The sequence below is a fragment of the Bubalus bubalis genome, chromosome 3 (genome assembly GCF_019923935.1).
Source record: "Bubalus bubalis isolate 160015118507 breed Murrah chromosome 3, NDDB_SH_1, whole genome shotgun sequence".
In the NCBI taxonomy this organism is placed as follows: Eukaryota; Metazoa; Chordata; class Mammalia; order Artiodactyla; family Bovidae; genus Bubalus; species Bubalus bubalis.
The window spans coordinates 29305102-29326579 of NC_059159.1; the positions used below are offsets into that span (position 1 = coordinate 29305102).

The 21478-nt window shown below is 46.8% G+C and overlaps 1 protein-coding gene across 11 annotated transcripts in view; it reads right to left on the bottom strand.

Moving 5' to 3' along the window:
- ULK2 (unc-51 like autophagy activating kinase 2) overlaps nt 1–6045 on the bottom strand; it is a 58843-nt gene extending 52798 nt beyond the window's left edge. For 9 of the 11 annotated variants that reach the window (XM_025280505.3, XM_025280501.3, XM_025280499.3 and 6 more), the window contains exons 1-3: nt 5502–6045; nt 4503–4595; nt 3161–3202 (exon numbers count right to left, since the gene is read on the bottom strand). In XM_025280505.3, coding sequence (XP_025136290.2) covers nt 3161–3202; nt 4503–4595; nt 5502–5591 — 225 coding nt within the window. In that variant the 5' untranslated portion in view covers nt 5592–6045. Of the gene's footprint in view, nt 1–3160; nt 3203–4502; nt 4597–5501 lie in introns of those variants that run through there. The other 2 variants (XM_044939179.2, XM_025280504.3) reach the window with 2 other exon arrangements.
- Nucleotides 6046–21478: the final 15433 nt, after the last annotated feature.

A 21478-nucleotide genomic window follows, 5' to 3' on the forward strand; every position in this document is an offset into this window, starting at 1 on the left:
CTTTCCTGGTAGTCCAGTGGTTGGCAGTCCTCCTGCCAACGCGGGGGACAGAGGTTTGATCTCTGGTCTGGAAGGATCCCACGTGCTGCTGAGCAACTGAACCCTTGCACCACAACTACTGAGCCTGTGCTCAGCAACAAGAGAAGCCACCGCAATGAGAAGCCCGCGTACTGCAATGAAGACCCAGCCCAGCCAAAAATAAAAATAAATAAAATACCCTGCTAGCTCTTAGATTACATATAGTCATATAAATGTTATTCTAAGATCATTACTGCTTATTTTATATATTTAAGCCTTTGAGTCACTGAAAATTATTTTGCAAAAATGATGAGGACAGATGTCTGTTTGCCAGCATCATGTACTGAACGAATCTCTTTTTCACTATACTAAAAATTAACAAGAAGTAGATGTTTCCAGACCATTGACATTCATGCAGGGAAGTATTCCCAGCTGACAATACTTACCTCATGCCCAAAATACTCAAAGATATGTATCTTTCAAAAGCAGTCATGATATCACCCTCCGAACGGCTTTGCACCATCCTTGGACTAGCGATCCATCCCGTGTGGGCCCTCCACCGTCCCCTACATCACCCAGCACTCCCTCCACTCCCAGCACTCCTGCCACATCCCTTCTTCCAGGTCCTCACTCTTGTCTTTCCTGTCAGCTCCTCACAGAGGCTGCATCTGCGTGGGAAGCTGACCTGCCTATGCCCAGCCCAGCCTCCTCCCACTGTATTACATGACTATAGATTCATATATGTATTTAGAAAACTCTAAAACAAATATAACAAACAGTGGTTATCGCTGGGAAGTGCCATATCTTTTCTAATTTATTAATTTTGATAATGCTGGAATATTTAAACTGTGAGTGAGTGAGTGAGTGAGTGAAAGTCGCTCAGTTGTGTCCAACTGTTTGCAACCCCATAGACTACACAGTGCATGGAATTCTCCAGGCTAGAATACTGGATCTTCCCAACCCAGGGCTAGAACTCAGGCATCCCGAATTGCAGGCAGATTCTTTACCAGCTGAGCCACCAGGGAAGACCCATTCAAACTGTTCGCATATATTACTTTTGTAATTAGGGAAAATGTGTTTAAGTGTCATCTAAAGTGAAACCTGAGGACTACAATGTCAAAAGTTCTCAGTTCATCAAAGTGCACATAAGTCTGAGGTAGACCTCCACAAGTGGCGGCCAGTGTGAATGGTGCTCGTCTCCAGTGGATAAAATGACTGCACCCGCCTCTGCACCCCACACCCTGTACCCCTGATCAGAATCCAGTGAGCAAATCTAAACTCTGTCTACTCAACAGCCAAGCGTCAAGATTATATTCATCTGACCAAGAGTTCTGAAGTCTATTTTTATAAATTAATTCCAGGAGTACACAATGCACAAAACAGTAAACATTTCTCAGCAGTCACCTTGATATTTCCAATTGTTCCACAGTTCTGGTTTCTGGAGCATGTTCTCCCTAATGATACCTCACTCTGCAGCCAAAGCCAGTACTTTAAAATATTCATTTCGACAGACAAAAATCTAACTACACTCTCCACCCTGAAAGCAAAATCAACTCTGAAATTGATAGCGTTTTCTGTACCTCTCAAGAGACAGGCAAAGAAGAGTTAATATTACTTACCAATTTTTACACGAGGCACTCACCTGTACCTCGTGGTGCCCTCTATCTACAGAAATTCAGACAACTACACAAACAGCTCTGAGGAGAACCAGCATTTCAATAGGGATTGTGACATCAGATTAGTTTTGACTTTAACCGTTTTTCCCTTTTTCTAGGCTGCTTTGAATTTCTCAAATGAAGGAATGAATTGTATCTATTTAAATAGGTAATAAAATATACCCACAGAGTATACATGTTCTGTATATGGAATCTGTTGTATTTTTGGAGATCACACACTGACATCAAAAACTTTAAACCTGATCGTGCTACTTGTCCCAATAATTCCAATTCTAGAAACTGAACTCACAAGACATAATCAGGTATCTTCAGAAGGTATGTATTATCCTTGGAGCATTTTTTTGTAATGGGAAAAATCTAAACATCTTACAACTTGGGTAGAGTTAAATAAATAGTTTGCTGTATGATATGACTACATGAAAAATAACTATATTTTTTAAAGGACATATAGAACAGCCCACTAAAATTAATCACACTGAGATCAAGGGCTGTTTTACAAATGCCTGGCACACAGCACCTCACCGCATGGAACCTCACAAAATGAATGAATTTGAGTAATGCAAGTGTATAGGGAAATGGTTTTAGCTAGAAATAAAATAGCAGAATCACATAACACAGTCATTTACTTCCTGGAATTCCACTGTCCAGACTAAGAAAACAAAAGAACAGAGTAATGTGCATCAAGCACCGGGTCGGCTGTGGAAGGAGTAGAGGGAAAAGCTGAATGCACCGCCCCTCAGGATCAGACTCCTGGAGTTCCCATCAGGTGAATACCACTAGCAAGTGTGATTCTAGGATCCAAGGATTTTAAAACACAATATGGCCCCTAAATACAAGCCAACTACTTGCTCTGGTGCTCCACCCAATAAACAGGAATTTTCTCTAAACCTGGGCTTTTGAAAAGGATTTCCAAGGGTGATTTTGACTATACAGAAATGTTGCCTTAGAATGTAACTTCAGAATCCAGCCTTCCCACCTCCAAAAATAGTGTGACTCTACTGTACACAATCAACATAAACAAATCCAGGTGATGAATCTGCAGTTTCCTTGTTATCATGCCATGTTATCGCCTAATATCACCACTATTAGCAAACATTGCTTCTGCAATAAGAAAAAAAGCTCTAGTTGATTTTTCAATAGCCCAAAATAGTCCTTTCTACATTCATCACAGAAATGCCAGATCTCGCGTCAATATTTCTCTACTTGACCTAAAACACTACTGTAGCATATTGTTATTTATCAGTAAGTTAACTTATGCAGCATATTATTTTATCCTTTTGCCCTATACTATTTTATACAAATTCTTAATAAGCACACAACTCCAGCTGTACATCTTTTCAACAAGAAAAAAGCAATTTTTCTATTTCTATGATGACATTTAAATTTGTATGAAATGGAAAAAATTTCTATTAAGTTCTTTATTAACAAACATACATATATTTCTTTGAAAATCCAAAATAAGGTACCTGAACATCATAGAGTGCTACAATGTTTTCATGCTGAAGTTCCTGTTAAGAAAATTGAGAATTCAAAATATTTGTATTTAAGAATTGTAATTTTTCAATATGCAAATAAAATTAAGTATATACACACATTTATATCCATTTATACTATTTCTAGTATACTACACTTTTGTTACTAGTTATAACAATTCAATCTAATTAAGAATAACAAGAAATGTGCCTGATCAAACTACTTGGGGCAAACATTTTTTTCACTGTCCTAATTTACTCTCATTTACAAAATAAAAGGTCAGTATGACCACATATTTTACTGCTAGTCTTTTAGATTTAATACATAATTTCTAACAAGAAAGGCCTAAAATTCCAAACTGCTTTTAGAAAGCACAATTTGCCTAAAAGAAAACAAAGTATAATTCAACAAGCTATAATTCTTACCCAAGAGCTGTCCACAGAACAGCAGTTCTGATGAACGTTAGATGAAGGTTCCATGTTTATATTACTTTGGGATTAAACACACCTAAACCTATTTCTTCACTGCATTTTTTTTTCGAATTTCTTTATAATGAATGAAGGGCTTTGTGACTCTCCAAGAAGTATTAAGTAAACATGACTTTCCACATTTATTTGACCATGGACTCCTTTCTCCCCCTCAAAGCATCCCACTTGGATAATTCTGCTTATGAGTGATCTAAAAAGACAACTTCCAAGGAAAATAACTTTGCTCAATTTATAAGGAAAATAGATTACAACTGCCCCCAGTTCTCCAAAAAATATTTAACTGTAACAAGAAAGGAATCAACAGAAAAAGAGAGAAATAATGTGTAAGAGAGGCCTGTGTGTAGTGGTAGTCACTCAGTCATATCTGACTCCATGCAACCCCATGGACTGTAGCCAGCCAGGCTTCTCTGTCCATGGGATTCTCCAGGCAAGAATACAGGAGTGGATTGCCATGACCTCCTCCAGGGGATCTTCCCCACCCAGGGATTGAACCTGGGTCTCCTACACAGGAGGCAGACTCTTTACCATCTGAGCCACAAGGGAAACCTCCAAGAGATGCCTGCCTCTTCTCAAAGGACAACGCAGTAACTAAGGGAAAGGAATGATGAGAAGCTAAAATCAGTTTTCATCTAATCCCTCTAAGCACTGGCCAAGAGCCGCAAGCATCTATTCTTAAAAACAGCTTGCAAGTACTCAATGTTTCAAAAAACTGAGCATGCAAAAATGAGAGCAACAGGTGAACATTCTCAAACTTGGGGTCAACTCAAACTGGAAAGGATGTCATCTTGTGTTCATTTAAGTTTTAATCTAGTATATCTAGTATGAAATACCCCATAAAGAAACATACCTTTAAGATTTTAATTTCCTTCCCAAGCAGTATTTGTGATTTTGACAGGTTCTTTTTATTAATACTTTTAATAGCTACCTCCCAATCAGTTTTCTGGAAAGGAAAAACAATTACTCCTGAAAATTATTCCACAGAAACAACTGAAGAGAAACAAACAAAAAAAAGAATCTATAAGCATAAAGATGTTTTTAGCAAATTCATGTAATAGCACCAGGAAAAAATAGAATCCAAATTTCTAACAAGAAAATGATTTTACAAAGGTGTAGCAAGCTAACGTCCCACAAGACAGCCAGTAAAAATAAATATTAAGCCTCCGTAGTAACTAGCAATAAATGAAAAAAAAAAAAAAAAAAAGACACACTTTATCTACAACTACTTAAAAGTTATGGAGGATAAACTGGGAGATGGTTAACAGTTAACCGAAAATAGGATTTGACAGCTAGGCAGGATTAAACGATTCGTGGTGTTTTGTTTTTGTTTTTTTTTTCCTTCTTCTTGAGTTTTAAGTTATTCTCACGATAAAGGAAAACTCGGTAATATTGTATTTACTACTTTACAGGCTGAGCAACCAGGCCAGCAGCCCTCTTCAGATCTGCCCCTTGGCTCAAACTCTCTTAGGATTATTTCCACTCCTGAGGTGACTTTCCGAATTCTTTAGATTCTAAAACCTGCTGGGAGCCTGTTTTCAAAACAGCATAAGCTTAAAAAGAAAAAAGAAAAAAAAAAAAAAGCTGAGCCCGCTCTCGGGTCGATTTGGGTCTCCCCGCCTCACCCCTCGGCCGGCCGTCCGCCCAGCCCAGGAACGGAGGTGGGTGGGCGGTAGGGGCTCCGCGCGGGGAAACGCAACACTGAGTTGGGGAAGCCCCGGGCTCGCGGTCCACCTGCCCATTTTCCGCTAGGTCTGCAATTCTCCGCCACCGGGGAGGGTCCGAGCGCGACCGGCCCGGCCCCGCGCCACCCTGGCCGCAGCCTCACAGCCACGCCTGAGGCGGGGCTCACCTGGCGGTGCCGCCCCCGGAAGACCACGGCGAAGGCCCCGTGGCCCACGAGGTCCCGCTTGCTGTACTCGAAGTCTCCCACCACCTCCATGGCCGCGCCCCGGGGTCGGCTCGGGCGGGCGGCGATCAGCACCGCGGGCCCGCCGGCCCCAAGCGCGCCCGCCGGCCGCCGAGCTGGGGCAGCCGCGGCCCCGGGCCTGGGCGGGCACTCATGCCGAGAGGCCGGGCAGAAACGGGGAAGCGCCGCGCAGGGACGGGGTCAGCGAGGCCTGGCCCGGCCCCGGCCGCTCCTCATGCCGGCCTCCGCCGGCCGCTGACTCCCTGAGGAAGCGGACTCGGCACTGCCGAGCAGGGGCGGCGCCGTCGTCGTCACTGAGCACTCCCGGGGCCGCGCGAGCGCCGGGGAGAGGTGCGGGCCCCGGCGCCCCCCATCCCCGCCCGTCTGCGCGTTGGCCTCTCCGAGGGTGCGGCTCCGCCCGGCCGCCGCCCTTCGCGGGCCCGGCCTTGTGCCCTCGCCAGCCTAACCAGCGAAGGACCCACACGCGCGCGCCGGCCGCTCCGCGCCGACTGCCGGCCCTCCGCGACGTCAGCGCATCTTGTAGGCCGCAGCGCGCGGCGCGGCGGACGCGCTACCTCCGCCGGGAAAATGAGTGCCCAGCTGCCGCTGGAGGCGGGAAGAAGCGCGCGAACCGGCGGCGCCCAGGGCTAGACCCGGGGGAGGCGGGCTTCCGGGAAGGGGCGGCAGGAGGGACGGGGGCATCCCTGTGCAGTGTGGACCCCACGGATGCGATGAGGGCAAAGGAGCATCTCTTGTATCCAGGCCTTTCCGTGCCCTGCGAAGCCAGAGGCCTCGCCGCCAAGCCCCCACCCTTTTGCATTTACCCTCATGGGCGTGTAGGTCCGGGATCCTGCACCTTCTGCGGCCACTTGGCTTCTGTGAGGAACTGATGACAGTCCTAGAGAAATAAATGCGAATGCTTGCAGACTCAGTTTTGGTTGTTTTCAAGGCTCTAGTGAGAAACTGCTTCCCAGCCTCGGGTGTCCTGCAGCGTGGCCTCCGGCTTCCTTTGAAGGGCCTAAAAGAGTTTTTTTTCCTACCAGCTCATTAACATTCAAGTGACAAGGAACTTACTTGACACTTGAAAAGTGACAACCTTTCCCTTAGAGAGGTGTCTACCGAAATCATTTTGTAAACGTGCTTGAAAACGTCAGAAATCCCAGGTCCCATAATGCACTGCATGTTCACTTGTTTAACATATCTGCTCTCAAGTCATCTCTCACTTCCAGAGTTACACTTCCCACCCAAGGCCCTTTCCTGAACACTGATCTCTGAAGGCCCAACAGGGACCCTCAGGACATCCAGCCTTGTAGCAGTCAGCCTGGGAAATCTCCAGAGAGGAACTGGCCCCTTCTTCTAACCCTTAAAATGTGAGGTCTTGGGTTTATACTCCCAACTGTGCACACCTGCCTAATTCCCTCCCTATGTCAGTCTGGCCCAGGTGAGTGTTGGAGCCTGTGTAAGTCTACAACCTTCAAAAATTAAGAGCAGGGCCTTCCCTGGCGGTCCAGTGGTTGGAAATCCACCTACTGGTGTGTGGGGGGAGTCAGGTTTGATCCCTGGTCCGGGAAGATTCCAGAGGCCATACGGAAGGCTGGGCCCAGGTGCTGCAACCACTGAAACCCCTGAGCCTAAAGCCTGTGCTCCACAAGGAGAGAAGCCCCTACAGGGCAACTAGAGAAATCTCTCACACAGCAGCCAAGACCCAGTGAAGCCATACATAAATAAACAAATAAAAATTTTTTTAAATGAAGAGCAAATGAAGCAAATTGCACATAAACACAAAAATTCATTTGGAGATGATTCCTTACCTCTTTGAAAGTGTCCCTATTTTCTTTTCTCTTTAAACATGAATATTTAAATATGAGTCAGTGACCTAAAACCCACTGAGAAGTAGTTCTCCAGGATGTGTATATTATGGGTTGTAGGACCCTGAACCAGCTACTTCACCTCCCCTGCCTAGGTTTCCTCCTTTGTAAAAGGAAGCTATAACATCAACCTGTACCTTCACTGGGTGGTTAAGAGGATTAAAGGACTGATGTGGAAAGAGCCTGGAACAGTACTTGGCTCTGCAAAGCACTACTTAATGTGTGTGGACTGGGAATGTGAAGGACAGGGATGCCTGGCGTGCTAGAGTCCATAGGATCACAAAGAGTTGGACACAACTGAGTGACTGGACAACAACAACAGATGTGTGTGGGGTAAGTAAAATGAGATCAAGCCTGGTCATAGGTGACACATCCCCCACCCCAGCCCTGTGCTGGAGTCACCCCCTTCCCTCCTCTGGCCATGCCCCAGGTGGTACTCAGGTGAACAGAATCCAAGCTTTGCAGTTCTAGCTTTTATCAATGGACCATTACACCTGTGTAAGAGCTGGTTCTCTAACAGTTCTCTGGAGAATTCACTTCCTATAAACTTTCTGTGCAGAAGCAGTGGGTGTAAAATTTTTGGACAGCAGGGAAGTCACGAGGAGAACTAATACCCCAGGACTAAGGCTGGCAGCCTTTCCCATGAAGTACCTGGCCATGGTCAACATCCCAGGGAGCAGAGCGGGAGCTGTCCAGGCTGTCCTGAGGCACCAAAGCTGCTAGTTTCGGGGTCTGTCTGCCGAGGTGTCTTGTAGGGCCTCAGTACCCTCCAGGAGCAGTGCTTCAACCTTCCTGCTGGTCATCTCACCATCCAGACGAGGACAGGTGTATCCTCTGCCAGCTGAGCCAGTGCACGAGACATAATTCATAACACGGCCCTGTTCACAAGGTTGCATCCTCTAGGAATCAAAGGTAATTGAAGCTAATAACTAATATACAACTTCGAGCTGTTTATTTTTTAATGTCATTAAAATTACATTCCCACAGTAGGACATTATGGAACTGTCCTAAGCCACCAGGGGTCCTAAATTTAGACCTGCATCCCCTCCTGTACCCATTGGCTAAGCACAGGCCCTGGGAGCACATTGTTGCTTTAAAAAATATGCAGCTTTCACAGAAGGATTTCTGACCTCGAGGCTCACTCCTGAGGCGAAGTGGCGGTGGGGAGCACTGGAGTGGGGGACCTTTGTTAAGGGGATATCTAGTTAGGACTATGTCAGTAAGCACATAGGCCAAATGAGATAAAGCAAAAGCAAAAAAAAAAAAAAAAAAAAGAGGAATGTAGATAAAGACACAGGTATGGCTCTTGGGTTCCCAGTAGAGCAGGGACTGAAGAGGCGTCTGCTTCTTTGTTCTCTCCCCAACAAGGCAGGAGGACAGAGAACCGGAAGCCACCAGTCTCAAACCCAAGTTCTTAAGGAAGGGATTCTGATGACCCCACTCTGGAGAGGTGCACTGAGCAATCCTCTCAAGACAGGGACTAGGGTTGAGGGAGGCAGGTCAAGTTGTACAAGCCTGCCGGAGCCAGCGGAAGAGTGGAAATTCCAAAACTTACCCCAAAAGCAGGGGCGAGTGGGCAACCCAGGAAGGATGATCAGGGATCAAATTTAGGCTTTATTCAGGAATGCCCAGAAGGAAGATTTTGACTTTACTTCTGAAATCACTCAAAGTTGCCAATCTGATTCACTGTCATTGTTCTTTGTCCTATTAACCGTGTGTGTGTGTGCGTGTATGTAAACATGCCTGTTGACACTACTGAAATGTTTCACTTTGTATATTGTGTAATAATAACTGCAGTGAGAGGTAAGATCACTTGCTAATATAAATTCTCACATAAACTGAGCTTCTCAGCCAAACACTGTGTGATATTGTGATAGTGAAAGGGTTCCTGGGACAAGTAAGTGTGACAAGCGTTCATGACCCCATCTCTTGGCAGGGAGGGATTCTGAGATTAGGAGAATCACCCATTTATTATTATCTTCAAATCACATCATGGCTGTTTGCTTTTATTTTGGTTCTATTGTCTCTACTTCGATCCTATAGCTGATGCTTAGAAATTCTTGGGACTGGTAGTGTGCTGAGCTTTGATGTTTATACATGTACAGTTTTTTTGAAAAATATGGAAATAAGCGCATAAAGTGAAGAGACCACAAACTTTGGATATATTTCTTAAAGCTTTCAGGAAATATCATAACTACAAATCTTCTGAAATGACATCAAAAATAGACTCCAGCCAGGAATTTTCTGATACTGTGATAGCATGGCAACAGCAGGAAGCATCTTTCTATGTTATGCATGAATCAGTATTTCTAGGACTTCCCTGGTGATACAGTGGATAAGAATCTGCCTGCCAATGCAAGGGACACATGTTCAATCCCTGGTCTGGGAAGATCCCACATGCCAAGGGGCAACTAAGCCAATGTGCCACAACTACTGAAGCCCGCACGTGCCCCTGCGCTGCAACAAGAGAAGCCACTTCAGTGAGAAGCCCGCACACTGCTACGAAGAGTAGTCCCTACTTGCCACAACTAGAGAAAGACCACGCTCAGAAGACTGAGCACACCCAAAAATAAAATAAATGATTTAAAAATTTCATTTCTAAAATGAAAAACAATTTGATTATTTCAGCCAAAAATAGAGTAGCTAATTTTCACTATTGCCATAACTGTTCAACCCAAAGAGCACTTAAAACTTGAATCATTAAAAGTTAAAATGCTAAGCATATATTTCACAGGAGTGGCCATAATGTTCTGTTAATGGTAATGGCTGAAATAAAGCGAAGAATATTTTCAGGGAATGCCTTGGCAGTCCAATGGTTAGGACTCAGTGCTTTCACTGCTGAAGGCGTGGGCTCAGTCTTTGGTTAGGGAACTAAGATTCTACAAGCCATGTGGCATGGCCAAAAAAAAAATGAAAAGGTTTTTTTAAATTAAAAATATTTTAAAGAATATATTTATATGTCACAAGGATAAATTTCAGGGGATATCATGAGTCCATTGTCAAATAAAGCATCTGAAATATTAAACTTCTAAGGGAAATATTTGATTGATGTGATGATATAGAAAAAGAAAATATTTTAATTTTAAAACAATTTTATTCAAAAACTTAAACAGAATCTATTGAGTGGTTTTAAAAGAATAGTACATCTTCAACCATGATGGATTTACTAAAACTTTAGACAAGAAGATCAATATCAGTGTGTCATTACAGGCTAGTTTTTTGTTCCCTGTTGTAAACCACATGCCTACTGAAATGAGAAAACAGCTGACCCAGCTGGGTTCTCCAGAAACAGACTCTGGGGTTGGGATGGAGATGCTCATTAAGGATGGACACCAGTGACAGGAGGACCAGGAACAGGTAGGACACCAGTGACCATTGGCACAGGAAGAACTATCATGCTGGCTTGACCACACCTGGGCCACCCCAGCTGAATGCTCTGGAGTTGAGCCCAAATGCCCAGCTCACTCTTCACCTTCTGGAGCTGCCCTGGAGGGCATGACCCTGGGTGGCTGGGCTGCTCTGGCTGAGGCCCTGGACCAGCAGGGGAGAGATGGGGGCCAACTGTCCTTCCCCAGCAGGGCAGGTCCTTCCTCCCAGAGGAGTCTGGGCATCGAGTCTCAGGTGTACACAGGCTACACTTGTAGTAACAAGTAGTAACTCGGAACACTTGTGAGTCAGGCTGTAAGACCTCCACCATTAACGACAACAAAGTCTATTGTTGCACAGACAAGCATTTTTCTGCTTTTTCTGTTTTTAAAAGTACAGTTTTTCTTGGAAATGTTCAGAGCCCACTGCTGTGCTCCCATTCATCCATCTGCCTGTCCACATGCTCCCAGCTTCTGGGGTGGGCCCCGGGCAGGCTTCCCTACTGATCTTCCAGAGGTTGATTGCAGAGCTACTCCCAGGTCCAGCCACAGATTAAGCAATAAGATACTATTTACTAAGTCCTTCAGCCTCATTCCTGAACTTGGGCGGGATGAAGAGAGGGTTGGAGGGTTGGAGGAGACAGAAAACAAACCCAGGTCCCCCGAGCCCACCACGTGGCCGAGATCTCCTGAGGGAACCCAGGGCTGGAGGCCAAGCCGCGAGAGGGGCGTGCTCCTGGAAGGTTCCCCGTTCTGGGCAGGGTGAAAGCTGTGCTCTGTGTGTATTTACGGGAGCAGGGCTGGGAGCTGGGGGGCCCACTGCTACTTTGGTTCATTCACATCTTCAAGGAGCCTTTCTTCCCTCTGCGGGGTCATCTCGCTGGAGTTTGGTTCCCCAGAGCTGAGTACTGGTCCTCTGCTGGACCACTCCCCTCAGGAACGCACCTGCACACAGTCAATCATGGTTAGCTCCTCCTTCGGCCACGCCCACGCCATCTGTCCCCCACCGCACAGACTGCATCTAAGGGGCCTCTTGGCTCAGTAACTTAAGGCCCCACCCCAAGGCCAGGCCCTTCCTCCCCTGGAGGGAGCCAGACAGGGATGGGGAAAGGTTAGGGGCGGGGTGAACAGGCCAGAGGCCTGCAATCCTCAAAAAAACTGACTTCAAAGATGTCTGAAACAACCAGCCAACGAGGGCCCAGACCATTCTCAGCCATCTCATTTGTCTCTCTGGACAATGGGCCGGCCATCCTCCACCATCTCCTGTTCCTTAACAGTCCAGGAGTGTGCCTCCGAGGGTGGGCTCAAGCTGGGTACAGCCGGCATCTGAAGCGGTGACTCCATCTCTGCCTTCAACCTCATCAGGCCAAAAAAAAAAAAAAAAATTAGAAAAAGAAAAAAGGATGAAGATTGTTCTGAAAGCCAGTTGCTGTCTTGCAAAGTGGAGTGACTCCAAACAAGGACCTTTTTCTTTTTTTTCTTTTAATTGTTGCAGGTTTTGTGGGTCAGGGATTGGGGCGGGCCCATCAGGAAAAGCTCACCCTGCCCCTTGTGGTATCGGTATCACCGGGGCTGGAGGACCTGGAACAGCCCGACTGGAAAGGAGGTCTGGTAGGTTTCTTGGATCCCAGCTTGACAGGCACAGGTGGGCTGGATTCACTTAGAGTCCCCCTCATGCCCCATCCCGTCACTGCTCCCAAAAGAGTGACACTTTCCCAGTTGGGTATTGAGGTCTGTCTAGTTTACATCTGGCTTCTCTCCTTGGCGTTATGTCCGTATGTGGGCATCGTTCTGTTTGTCGTCTGCAGTCACCGCTCCTTCTGGCCTCTTCTCAGGGTCTACCATGTGAAGAAACCTTGAGTTACTGACTCATTCCTCTCTCAACAAACATCCAGGGGTGTCCAGTGTCCATGAACTTTGGTGACCATGTGTGTTTGTTTCTGTTTGGTTCACACTCAGCAGTGGGGTCGCTGGGCTGCAGGACACATCTCAACACTGACCGATACTATCAAGTGAACTCCAGACTGGTCACACATTCCCCCAGCGGAGTATGAGTTTGCCGCTCTGCATTCTCACCCATACTCAGTGGTGTCAGTCTTCCTATCTGTTTGGCAAGTGTGACAGGCTGGTCTTACCCTCTTCCTCCCAGCAGTTCATTCTCTGGCCCAGGGATACCCTGGGGCTAGTGTCACTGGTGGTGGACCCATTGCTTCACCTCTGCAGCTTCGAGGAGCAGTCCTCGGTGACCACAGCTTCCTGGCAGTGGGTTGGACAGCTGGTGATGTGAAAATCAGTTAAAGTCCACTGGGGGATGTGAGTGGTGGCTGTGTCTTCTTCATTCCCTCATCGGCTGCAGTAGCCCCAGGCCCTGAGTCAGGGGACCTGGCTCACCATCGTAACCCACCATAAACCAGATGTGCTGAGGACCCGTCGTTTACCCAATCCACTGCCCCTTCACACGGCTGTCGTAACTCTTCTTCAGTGTGCCTATTCTCCACCAAAAGGCCCAGCTCAGATGCCCCCTCCAGGAAGGCGCCCAGGATTCTCCAGGCCCTCCTGGGTCTCCTCCATGTCTCCCATCCAGGCTTTTGCATCTGTTGTTCACTCCGCCTGGAGCCCTCTTCCTTCATTATGGCCCCTTACCACCTTCTCGCCGTTCGACCCATTTGTCTCCTCCACCTGGAATGTAAAGATGCAGTGTTCTAGCCCCCAGGCCTGGAAGACGCCCTGACACACAGACTCTGTTGACTGACTACATCCCGTCTCCCGATGTACCATCTTGGGCTGGCTGGGCTCCACACAGCTGGGCGACCTGTCCAGAGCAGAACCAGGGAGGAGAGCAGCTCCTCATGTCTGGATGGAGTCAGGTGAGGCCACGGTGGGGTCTCAAGTGAATTGGAAAGGTGAGTCAGTACACGTGAGGAAGGAGGGGTTCCCAGGTCCAGCAACCATGACTAACCTGGAGAGGCCGGTCCAGGGAGTGGGCAGAGGATGAAAGAGATGGAGCCAGGAGATGAAAGAGACACCAAGAAGGGCTTCATTCAACAAACCTTTATTTAACACCTGAGTTGGGGGATGGGTATGGGGACTGTCAGGGGACAGGGCAGGAGGTGAAGCAGGGAAAGGGGCTGAGACGGACAGAGGAGGGTGGACTTGGGGCAGCAAAACAGACCAGGAGACGAAGCCAGCGGGTGTTAGGAAACCCCCCAGATTTTCTTGTTTCTAATATTATCTTTACTTACAATAAACACGAGAGCAAATTATTGTAGAAGAGACGTTCAGTCTTGGCAGAAATACTTGTAGTCTCTTGCTCGATCTGTTTACGAGTTTTAGAAAGATGAGAGGGATATTGGTAATGTGTATTTTAAGCCATTTTAAAGTTTGTGTGTTTACTTATGTAGTTTTTCTTTTTTTTTCATTTTCAAAAATAGTATAAATGATATTGTGCTGTACATGCCCAGGGCCAGCTTTCATACTGTTTTTAAAATTTAAAAAACATTTATTTAGTTGGCAGTGCTGGGTCTTGGAGAAGGCAATGGCACCCCACTCCAGTACTCTTGCCTGGAAAATCCCATGGATGGAGGAGCCTGGTGGGCTGCAGCCCATGGGGTCGCTAAGAGTCGGACACGACTGAGCGACTTCACTTTCACTTTTTCACTTTCATGAATTGGAGAAGGAAATGGCAACCCACTCCAGTGTTCTTGCCTGGAGAATCCCAGGGGCAGGAGAGCCCGGTGGGCTGATGTCTATGGGGTCACACAGAGTCGGACACGACTGAAGTGACTTAGCAGCAGTAGCAGCAGCTGGGTCTTAGTTGCAGCATGCAGTACCTAGTTCCCCGACCAAGGACTGAATCCAGACCCCCTGCATAGGGAGCACGGAGTCTTGCCCACTGGACCACCGGGGAAGTCCCTGTTTGCTTTCTTTTATTTGTGACCACCCTCCCTTCCCTCCTCTCCCATGAGACTTATGTCAACAGTCTATTACAGATTTTCCCCACACAAAGACGATCATATACAAATATATGTAAACTGCTGCTTATAAACAGGTATGTGGAAAACATCCTTCCTGTATGTCAGTTTGACAAACAGGGGATCATATGATACCCTTTTGGATTTTGCTCTTCTCAGGTATTACCTGATGGGATTCCTTTAAGTTACTTCGTGCAAAACTAATTAACCCTTTTTCAAGGCTGCATAACATTCCATGGTATGGATGCATCAGAATGTATTCAGGCATTCTCTGTGGTTGGACATTCACTGTTTCCTGCTCTGTGTGTGTGTGTGTGTGTGTGTGTGTGTGTGTGTGTGTGTTGGCCAGTATGAACACTGTTGTGTTACATTAATTTTTTATGTATTAGTGCTTCTATTTCCTGGACTAGATTCTCAGGCGTGGGATTGCTTGGTCTAAGTGTATGGATTTTTAAATGTAGGTGCCTATCTCGAGGAGCTTATTCTCAGTGAGGGAAGCAGACCATGCGAAGAACAAATAACATATCTGGGAGTCTCACTAGCAACAGGTACCAAAGTGAAGTGAAAGTGAAAGTTGCTTAGTCATGTCTGACTCTTTGTGACCCCATGGATTATACAGTCTGTGGAATTCTCCAGGCCAGAATACTGGAGTGGGTAGCCTTTCCCTTCTCCAGGGGATTTTCCCAACCCGGGGATCAAACCCAGGTCTCCTGCATTGCAGGCAGATTCTTTATCAGCTGAGCCACAAGGGAAGCCCAAGAATACTGGAGTGGGTAGCCGTTCCCTTCTCCAGGGGCTCTTTCCAACCCAGGAATCAAATCAGGGTCTCCTGAATTGCAGGCGGATTCTTTACCAACTGAGCTATCAGAGAAGCCCAACAGGTACCAATAAGAAAACTAAACCTGGGAGGGAGAGAGGAAGCATGGGGGAAGGGGCCCAATTTAAGAAAAAGTGACCCAGAATGACCTCACTGAGGTGACATCAGAGTCAAGACTTGAAGGAAGCGAGGCTGGGATCCATGCAGAGGGGAGGAATTCCAGGTGCAGAAGCCCCGAGGCAGAAGGGTGCCCATAGCCCTGTGTGACTGGGACTGAGTGGATCAGGGGGTGGTGATTGGAGATGATGTCACAGAGAAAACAGGCCAGAGGCTGTAGAGTCTCAGAGGTCATTGGAAGGACTTTGGCTTTCCCCTGGGTCAGATGAGAAGCCTGTGTAAGGTTCTTAAGGAAAGAACAACATCATGGCAGTAAAACTGAACAGGAAGTAGTTCTCACAACTGGAAGAAATGTTGATGGGGACTTCCCTGGTAGTCCAGTGGCTAAGACTCTGTGCTCTCAATGCAGGGGTCCTGAGTTCCATCCCTGGTCAGGGAACTAGACCTAGTCTGCCGCAATTAAGAGTCCACATGCCACAACTAAAGATATCAAGTGCTGTAACTAAGACCCAGTGAAGTCACATAAATAAATAAAAATAAATACATTTTTAAAAAGGAAGAAATGATAATGATTATGTGATGCAACAGAGGTGTTAGCCAATGCTATGGTGGCCATCATGTTGCAATATAAATGGATCACATTGACATGGCTGGCCCCTTGAACTCACACAAGGCTCAGTGTCAACTCTATCTCAATGAAAGAAGTGGGCAGAAAGCAGAGTGCTTTCCCACATGCCCCTGCTCCTACGCAATGTCAGCATCCTCTCCCCCAGCAACATCCCCACCGGATGGTACACGTGTTACAACTGACGAACCTGCATGGAGACATCCTCACCATGCAGAGTCACCGTTTACATGAGAGTCATTCCTGCTGTGTGCGTTCCGTGGATCCGGAAAAACATCAAACTGGAGAGAAGTTTCCCTCTCTTCTTACCTTCTGAGAATTTGTTTTTTAATTGAAGTATAGTTGATGTACATGCAGAGTACATCATGAGAAATGCTGGGCTGGAAGAAACACAAACTGGAATCAAGATTGCTGGGAGAAATATCAATAACCTCAGATATGCAGATGACACCACCCTTATGGCAGGAAGTGAAGAGGAACTCAAAAGCCTCTTGATGAAGGTGAAAGAGGAGAGTGAAAAAGTTGGCTTAAAGCTCAACATTCAGAAAACGAAGATCATGGCATCTGGTCCCATCACTTCATGGGAAATCAATGGGGAAACAGTGTCAGACTTTATTTTTCTGGGCTCCAAAATCACTACAGATGGTGACTGCAGCCATGAAATTAAAAGACGCTTACTCCTTGGAAGGAAAGTTATGACCAACCTAGATAGCATATTCAAAAGCAGAGACATTACTTTGCCAACAAAAGTCCGTCTAGTCAAGGCTATGGTTTTTCCTGTGGTCATGTATGGATGTGAGAGTTGGACTGTGAAGAAGGCTGAGGGCCGAAGAATTGATGCTTTTCAACTGTGGTGCTGGAGAAGACTCTTGAGAGTCCCTTGGACTGCAAGGAGATCCAACCAGTCCATTCTGAAGGAGAACAGCCCTGGGATTTCTTTGGAAGGAATGATGCTAAAGCTGAAACTCCAGTACTTTGGCCACCTCATTCGAAGAGTTGACTCATTGGAAAAGACTCTGATGCTGGGAAGGATTGGGGGCAGGAGGAGAAGGGGATGACAGAGGATGAGATGGCTGGATGGCATCACTGACTTGATGGACGTGAGTCTGAGTGAACTCCGGGAGTTGGTGATGGACAGGGAAGCCTGGCGTGCTGCAATTCATGGGGTCACAAAGAGTTGGACACAACTGAGCGACTGAACTGAACTGAACTGATGTACAATACTATATAAGTTATAACTGTACCACGTGATGATTCACAACTTTTAAATGGTATCCTCCATTTATAGTTACTACAAAATATTGGCTATATTCGCTGTGCTGTACAGTGGGCCCTTGTAGCTTATTTTGCTAACAGTTTATCATGAAGTAGAGTTAGGTTGTGTCAAATGCTCTTTCTGCTTTGCTTTTTGACAGTAGAACTTTCCCTCAGAAATCAATAAGTGGGTCTCTCTGGTGTGGATTTGTGTGTCACGGCTGCGGGAAGTTGATTAACATGAACTGTTCCTGAATCTGACGCCTTGACCCTGGGGGCTCATGAGACCAAGTTCGGTGACGTCCCGGGCGGGGGGCGCAGCAAAGTCGACAACTCCCCCAGCCCCTGGCTGCTAACACCCCCCACCACCCATCCACTGCGCTGGGCTGACTTTGCCTGTGTCTCGGGCTTTCCCTCAGGTTTTGCTGACCTCTGCTCTTCTGCTCTGAGAGCCCATGCACAGTCTTGGTTCTTGCAGCCCTTGGTTCTGCTTCTTGCTTCCTTTGAGGAAGGCCCCCAGCCTCCCCAGGCTTCCTTCTCTGAGAGGCTGACCCACCAGCCGTGCTGCTGACCTCAGACAGGCCACAGGCTGGGCCCCCAGAGGCAGAGGAGGTGGCTTGGGGCCCTGCGGTCAGGACAGGACGTTCACTTCCTCTCGTGCTGGTTGAAGACCTCGGCTCAGCAGTTCTCCCCACGGTGGGGAGAAGAGGAGGAAGGCTTGTTTCCCAGGGCTGGCTCCACTATAAACAAACTCTGTGATTAGAGTCGCCTCGAAGGAGGAATCGAGCCTGCACACAAAGCCCTGAGTCTGCACTGTGAGGGCGGCCTTGGGAAGGAGAGTATTAGAATAGGTCTGTCCTCATAATAAAGCAAAGAAATCCAACACTCCACCCTTCTCTTCATCACCCAAACCTTCCGATTGCACTGCCAGACATTTCCCAAGCCCGTGAACACTCTCTGCCACCACCTGGTGCTGAAGAACCATTATCTCCATTTCTACAGAAGACACAGAGGTCCAGGGAGGTGAGGGAAAGGCTGACAACCCACAGCAAGGGTGCAGCACCAAGTGGAATGGAAGCTGTGTGTGTTAGTTGCTTAGTTGTGTCTGACTCTTTGCAACCCCATGGATTGTAGCCCGCCAGGCGTCTCTGTCCATGGGATTCTTTAGGCAAGAATACCAGAGTGGGTTGCCACCCCCTTCTCTGGGGGATCTTCTCAACCCAGGTTTCCCTTTCATGCAAATAGCACAGTGCAAGTAAGCTCTGATCTCCTGCGTGTGGCTTCCTGCACTGGCCTGAGGGTGGACCATTGGGGCAGTTCTCAGACTTTCTCATCTCACAACCCTTGATAGCCTATCCATGGGTCTCACTTTGAACCAGTCTTTCACCTACTCATGGTTTGGTGAATCACGCATCGGTCATTTGGACAATATTTGTTCATTGGATTATGCAGATCTTCCAAATATGACAAATTTCATCATACAATATTTTTTTGAATCACATTTATAAGTTAGAGCTCATCAGAAATGTCTTTCAGGATGGGAAGCTATCAAGGCCACCATGGTGAATATCAGTTTCCCAAAATTCTAGTTTTTGCTTTAAGTTGAATTTCATCCTGGGTAATAAATACTGACAGTATTTTCTTCTCAAAGGGAAGACAGGCTCACTTACTTCATTTTCATGAAAGAAAATGTCTTTGTAAGACCCAAGCCTGAGTAGCCAGTTGGTCAGGTGTGCCCTCGTGGGGGTCCACATGATAGCCAGGGCCAGAGCCTCTCCTAAGCCAAGTTGCCCCTCGATGTACAGAGGGCTTCTTGGGTCCTTCCATGAGGTCCCACATGACATTAAAAATATGCACTTAAGGGTCGAGATTTAATAAAATTAATAATTGTTACTTCTTCAGAACTTTCCTGGGGGTTCAAGGGTTAAGACCTTGAGCTTCCAATGCAGGGGTCACAGGTTTGATCCCTAGTCTGGGAACTAAGATCCTGCATGCTGAGTGTTGTGGCCAAAAAATTAAAAAATAATCATTACCGCTTCACTTATAGGAAACTGGCTCTTTTTTCTTTTAATGGCAAGTGCATGGCGGGAAAGAATACTAGGACCTCTGGCACAGTGTGTCCAGGTTCCTGCTAAGGGGCCACGATCACTTTTGCTTCATCAATACAAATATTCACACAGTGCAAAAGACAGTTCACATCTCAGTGTTATTATGAAAATGGTTCTAACTGTGCAGACCTTCTGAAAGGGTCTCAGGACACTGGGCCCTTTGAGAGCTGCTGGACCCGTATGAGTGAAAGCCTCTTGTGTGAACAGGTAGGGAGCTTTCTGACTCTAAGGCGTGGGAAGCCTTGGTTCTGATCCTGGGCAGACGGTGCCCAGGAAGACCATGAGCTGGGCCTGGTTTATTTAAAGTTAACTTTTTCTTTTTTTCCTCCAGCATCTCCCAGGCCATGATCCCCAACGTCAGAACCAGGCCTTCCCTGGGAACAGCTCACTGACATCGGGTCGGGCAGAGAGGCCCTGACCCACTCGAGTTGGATGCTGTATGAGGATGTGCTTGGTGGGGATAAGGGAGAGGACTCAGGTGGACTGGATATCAGGGAGGGTCTTGGAGGAGGCTGGAGGATTGAGACTTCAAAGTGGAAGGACTTCCCTGGGGACAGTGGTGGGGAGGTCCTCTGCAGAGCCGTGGAGGACGAGTGTGAAGTTGAAGGTCAAGGATTGCAAGGTCTCGTAGGCTAGGTCACCCAGGGCATTCAATGCTAAATACGAAATCTGGACTTTCTTCAGTAGACCACAGGGAGTTCATGAATCATATAAGTGATCCTACATTGAAGGCAAATCTCGATTTTTATAAAGGAAAAAGAATTTTTTTTAAATTAAGCTATCCGAGTTTAAATCTTTTGGAATGTTGATGAGACAGTCAGATGTCATTATAACATCTAATTTATTTAGTTACATGTGCATATTTAAAATAACAGTATATACAAGAATACATTAGTACAAAATATTGCTTTTTTCCCATCTCACATTTCAAGTAACAACTTTATTCCCACTCTCCACGTGCACCTTGGACACTGAAGTCTTCATCCCGATAGAGCCGCGGTTTCTGGAGGCACTCCTCCTAGGTTGTCTGAGATGCAGCATAAGACACATGTCTGACACTGGCCTTGGGAAGCCTGACCCAATCCAGCGTCAGGACAGTCCTCCCCAGCCCTCACTTGTCATGTCATGCAGGCTTATCAACCTTAGAACAAAACCACTTGCTTATTGCTTCTGAATTTGCTCTTAGAAGCTGGTTTACAAAACCCACCAATGACAGGGAGGGAACCCCCCTACAATCATTCACACCCTTCCCACACACTTCCTTTAACCCATTCCCATGGGAGGGCCTGATTTGAGGTTGTTTGGAACTGAAATGTGAGGGGAAACCAGAGGTAGAGCAGTTGTACATGACAGTCTGATTGTGGGGGTGACTGGAAAGTACTTCTTGGGGACAGGGCCCAAGAGTCCCAGATGGGGTCAGCATCCCAGGTGCCCTCGGCTTGGACAGCCGTCTAATGCTGATAAGGTTTTATGTGCTTGAGTGAGTAACGGGTCTCAAGTTACACTTTAGTGTGGGCACTTTCGATCAGAGGGCATGAAAACATTCATTTCCCAATTTACAGGAAAGCTTCTGAGATTCTCAGCAGCAACAAATGGGAATTCGCTAAAATGCAAAATCTCAGCACCCTCCCCTTCTGCCCCCCGCCACATGCATTAACCCAGAAATTCTGGGGTGGATCGGGGGAGGGGAAGCAATCCAATTGAACATGTTCTCCAGGGGGCCCTGACGCACATGAAGTGTAAGATCACAGCTTTTCAGGTAATGGGCGGGATGTCTTGAATGGCTGCCTGGACT